Source organism: Zingiber officinale, unplaced genomic scaffold (assembly GCF_018446385.1).
Source record: "Zingiber officinale cultivar Zhangliang unplaced genomic scaffold, Zo_v1.1 ctg65, whole genome shotgun sequence".
NCBI classification, from domain to species: Eukaryota; Viridiplantae; Streptophyta; class Magnoliopsida; order Zingiberales; family Zingiberaceae; genus Zingiber; species Zingiber officinale.
Window position 1 is genome coordinate 69,937 of NW_024589962.1, and position 5,098 is coordinate 75,034.

The following is a 5,098-nucleotide window of genomic DNA, read 5'->3' on the forward strand; positions in this document are numbered from 1 at the left end:
ATATCATCTGCAAATAACATAACATCATGGTACTGTGTCTTCAATGTGCGCTTAAAACCTTTCCCTTTCGAATTTGATAATTGCAAATTTTATAAAGGAGTCATCTATAAGATTTTCCATGAAGAAATTCTTTTTTAGTTGTCTAATTCAATCAACATCTGATTACTATTACTAAATGGTTCTTAATTAAGAGTGATCCTGCCTCCAAGGCTATAGTGCAACGGTAAGATATTCAGATTGTCACCTAGATACTCGTGGTTCGATCAACAAAAGCAAAGTAAGTTCAAACTCAAACAATAGGACTGATCTATGAATTGATTCTAGTTCAATCAGGTCAACATTCGGTTCAACTGGACTATATGAAAACTATGTCAAGGCCCAAACCTACCAATTCAGTTCACTTTTTTAAACAGTTGAAGCTATCTGCAAGCAGATCTTTGCATTAGTTCAAAGGGATAGGAAATTTTATGATTCTAGGAGGAGCATTCAGCACAAGATAGATTGTCATTAGAGTTCCTTTTAGCAATAACTAAAGATAACAGCACACTCACAAGAGCTAAAGATTGCACAAAGAGAATCCACAAAGAGTAGCAATAAGAGCAATTCATTACAAAACATCTTTCAGCAATCTAATATACAACTATTACTAATCTAGCACATTGATCATGCATGATGATGGCTGGGGTACTAATAAATTTACTGACTAGAAAAAATCGAAGTTGAGATAAGAAGAATCACTTGGTTTACACTTGCTGCCTGGATCGCCACCAGTGACACAATTGAGTGCTGCTTTCTTCACTGGATCAATGGCTTCCTTGCCAGCAAATCGACTCATGTCAACTGGTTCAGGTATGTGAGGTGGTGTGGCAGTTCTCACCAGTGCCCAATTAACACCCTCAAAGAATGTGTGTTGTTTGATCTCAGCAGCTCCCCTTCTGTATCCAACTCTTCTGTGTGGTTCCTTCACAAGTAGGCCATGGATAAGGTCTCTTGCAGCGAAGCTCACAGCTGGTGCGTCTGGAAACATCAATGGCTGCCCTATTATGTTAAAAAGTGTAGCTCGATTTCCTGAACCCTTGAAAGGTGTTGTGCCATACAGAAGCTCAAACAGAAACACACCAAAGGTCCACCAATCAACTGCACTCCCATGGCCTTCCCCGCGAATAATTTCGGGAGCCAGATACTCATGTGTCCCAACGAATGACATAGATCTTGCATCTACTGGCTCAGCCATCAATTCAACAAGAGATTTGTGTCTCAAACCAAAGCTTAATTTGGATTTGTGAATCTTCTTAGGTAGTATGCGTGGGAGAAACAAAGTTGGATGGATGCAACCACGGATAAGATTGTCACTCCATTGCATTTCTTGTGGGCTAGAACTGTCATCTACATCAGAGGATGAGGTATGGATAAGTGTTGGGTTGAAGGAGCACCGTAGTGACAAGTCGAAATCGGACAGCATTATGTGACCATCATCTCTAACAAGGACATTCTCTGGCTTCAAGTCCCTATATACTACCCCAAGCATGTGCAAATATTCAATTGCAAGCAACACTTCTGTAGCATAAAAGCTGTTACGCCATGAGAAAAATAGAAAATGTATTAGGAAGAGAGAGACAAGAATATGATCAAGGTACAAAACTGAAAAAATATACTTAGATATTAAACAATAACTTAAAATTTGCCTTCCTTACAGGCATACACCACAAGAGTGAAGAAAAAAAAAACTAATGATCTCGGATAAGAAAAGTGGCATTGCCTAACTTTAGATAGCTATTTAATCAATTTAAACATTAAAGGATGTGTCTTTCATCACATAAGTGATGCACCTTTTAAGTTATAACACGAGAAAACTACATGTTTAGTACAAATAATTTGTTATGAAGGAAAGTAAATTAAAAGGTTACCGAGCATTCTTCTCTGTGAAGTTTTTATTGGTCTGCTTCTGACGAAGAGAGTGAAGGTTACCACCACTGCAGTATTCCATGACTAAGCAATATAATTTTTCTGTCTCAAAATGAGAGTAGAGGGAAGGCAGGAAGGGATGGTCAAGAAGGCTAAGAATTTCTCTCTCAGTTTGTGCCCGTAGTAGCTTATTTCGACTAACAAGGGAAGATTTGTCCATCACTTTGATAGCAAAAAAGGTATTAGTTCCCTTCAGTTCAGAAAGATAAACAGAGCCAATATCTCCATGACCAATCCTTTTAACAAGCTTGAAGTGGCTTAGACTAATTGGGGAACCTTTGGAATTAACTTTCTGAATAGCCTCCCAGCGAAAATCTTCTCCTGTATGCCGCCTAGTGGATGCAGTAGAGTTGTTATCTAAAACATCGTCCCTTGTGCTACTGTATCTACCTTGACTGTTACAATCGGAATCACTGGACTTCATCTCCTTTGATCTTATGCATGATGGTGATCTTGTCGAGGATGATGTAGATGCTGAGGTAGACATTGCCTCTGCTCTTACTACTTTTGAATTGGACAACCAGCTAGGATGAACACCTGAGCTCGGCCATAAGTCCATTGCCAAACTGGTGTCATCTTTGGAAATGATATTTGTTTTTTTCTTGTGTTTCGGCAAGTTCTCAAATGCTTTCTTTGTATTTGAAGCAGGAGGACCTTGACATGCAAAACGGGAAAGACCATCTCCAGGTCCAGGACTTCGGCTTCTAATTGCATCATCATTACTCCTGAATGTTGGGACAACATTTTTACTCCTGGATGATGCTTCACCACTCATCTGAAATTCAAGCTAACAACTTTATTCATTTGCTTTAGTGGATAATAAAATACAGAGATGGATAATAGAGATGCTTCGATGTTCATATAAATAAGCAGAAACAGCACAATTTTAAAGATTTTTATAAATTCAATCAAACAAATGAAACAACCAAAAAGTTTTCAATTGTACACAAGATTGACAGTTTCTTGGCATCTGAACGACAAAAAGATCAGAGACAAATGTGACTATTAATTGATGTTTGCTGCTCCATCTGCAGTACCAACTGAAATTCATGTTCATCAACTTGGAACTTATCTTGTTGGTCTAATCTTAAATCCTCTCAGCTTGTATCTCTATTTTGGTTTCTGACCATACTACAGGATATTGTCCCTGTCATGAGTACTCATAGAGAACAATCTCATCAATGTTGAATGACTTATCCCCTTCAACTTTGACATTCAATAGGAAAATGGGGCGGCTACTTGCTAACATTCCAATGCATATGATTTCATTCAAGCATTTGTATGCTACTAAAACATAGTGGCATAAATAATCTCTCTTTAAAAATATCTAAGCCACTTAAGATATACTTTCTGTTGGTTCAGTAAGCAACAGAAGGAATAATAAGACAGTTCTTAACCAAAAGAATTCAACTATTACCACATGTTTTATGGAATTGCAGTAGCTATTTGGAAGAAATAGTCAAGCTCGATTAGTTAAGTTGATCTCATTAAGGCCCTTCCACTAAAGTCAAAAAGATTTTAAATGAGTTCCAAGATATAACTAATGAAGAATTACCCAACAAACTCCCGTCTATGTGCATGATCCAATACGTCATTGATCCGATTTCAAGATTATAATCACCCAACCTACCATACTATCATATGAATCTTCTAGGGGTTGCCACCATGAGATCTGACCGGGGGTCAATTCTTGGCTAGTAGCTAGTTACTGTCCTCCTCCATGCACTTAGTAGTCACTCGTGATTTACCTCTTTTCAGATAATCTGGGGACAAGCTAGGGCGCCTGGGGTGAGTGTTATCACCTTTTGTCACCATATGAATCTTCTAGAGTGTATTGAAATGTATAGGCAAGTTAAAGGACTCTTACAAAAGGATTTTATTAGGGAAAGCATGAGTTTGTACACCATCGTTGTCTTATTAGTTTCGAAAAAAGATGACTCCCAAAGAATATGTATAAACATGCCATAAATAAGATCATAACTAAATATAGGTTTTCCGTGATGGTAGGAGCTTGACTTAAGTAGTGGATATCATCAAATTAAAATCAGCATTAGCAATGAATTGAAAGACATTAGCATGGACTTTGTCTTAAGATTACATAGGACCAACCAAAGCCATGAATTGATTTTAGTAGTAGTAGACCAATTTTCGAAATTGCATATTTATTTCATACAATAAAACAAATGATGCATCATAAATAGCCAAGTAATTTTTTAAGTAAATTGTTTGGTTGCACGCGCTACCCATGCCTATAGTATTAAACAGGGATGTGAAATTTATTAGCTATTTTTTGAAGATCCTATGGAAATTATCAGGGATCCAACTTAGATGTTCTTCCATCTTCAATCTGCAAACTGATGCTCAGATGTGAGAGTTTACTCCTTTGAGAGTTTGAGTGAGAATCGTGCTTAGATTTAATATGTTTTCTTTCTCTAATTCTGATGTTAATTACAACTCTTTTGAGCTTTTGAACACTGTATTCCTATTTCAAAGTACAACTCTTTTAGGTGTTGTCTCACTCGTTTTCAAACAAAAATAGTAAAAACTAAAAAAACTAAACCAGCAGAGGCATGCAATCAGCAACGCATAACAATGTTTAAAAAAGAGCCATATTCAAACAAGCCCCATAATATTACAAAAATAAATAAATAAATAATGCGGTGTCAATTTAATTGCAGCATCAGATGCAAGAGAAGAAGCATAAACACTCATGCTTAGGGTAGATTTTCAAAGAAAGGAGATTGATACCGACCGACATGGAGAAATGCTAGCAGGGTTCCGATCCGATCAAGATACGCTTCCAAGATCTGACTTTAAACTCGGTCCAGCATGAAGTAGTCAGCACGAAGCCCTAATTTTCCATCTCCCTGCCGAATCCATCGGTCTTTTGTTTTCAGAGAATCGGAGGGTCCATGGATCTCTCCTGGAGCGAAGAGGGAGAACTCTTGAAATAAGGAAATGAAGGCGGAGACAGACGACGAGGGAACCAGGAGAGAATCCATAGCTAAGTTTAAAGGGAGGTGTCGCAGGGAAAGGGAGGGAGAAGGAAATCGTGGAGGGAGGAAAGGAAGGGCCGGAAGAAAGACGTGGGAAGCGCAATGAGTTCATGGCGTCCATTTATGCAGCTTGGCGC

At 38.1% G+C, this 5,098-nt stretch overlaps 1 protein-coding gene across 1 annotated transcript; it reads right to left on the reverse strand.

Annotated features, from left to right (window-relative positions):
* Nucleotides 1-553: 553 nt before the first annotated feature.
* On the reverse strand, nt 554-5,043 carry LOC122037581 (serine/threonine-protein kinase RHS3-like). The gene is made up of 3 exons (XM_042597106.1): nt 4,718-5,043; nt 1,908-2,740; nt 554-1,571 (listed from the first exon to the last, which is right to left on the reverse strand). Exons 1-3 carry the CDS (start codon nt 4,721-4,723, stop codon nt 704-706), a joined length of 1,707 nt encoding a protein of 568 aa, XP_042453040.1. The 5' UTR covers nt 4,724-5,043; the 3' UTR covers nt 554-703.
* Nucleotides 5,044-5,098: the final 55 nt, after the last annotated feature.

Coding starts and splice junctions, on each gene's coding strand:
- LOC122037581 (XM_042597106.1), bottom strand. Junction 1,572..1,907: donor TTCACAGAGAAGAATGCTCG/GTAACCTTTTAA, acceptor ATGGCGTAACAG/CTTTTATGCTACAGAAGTGT.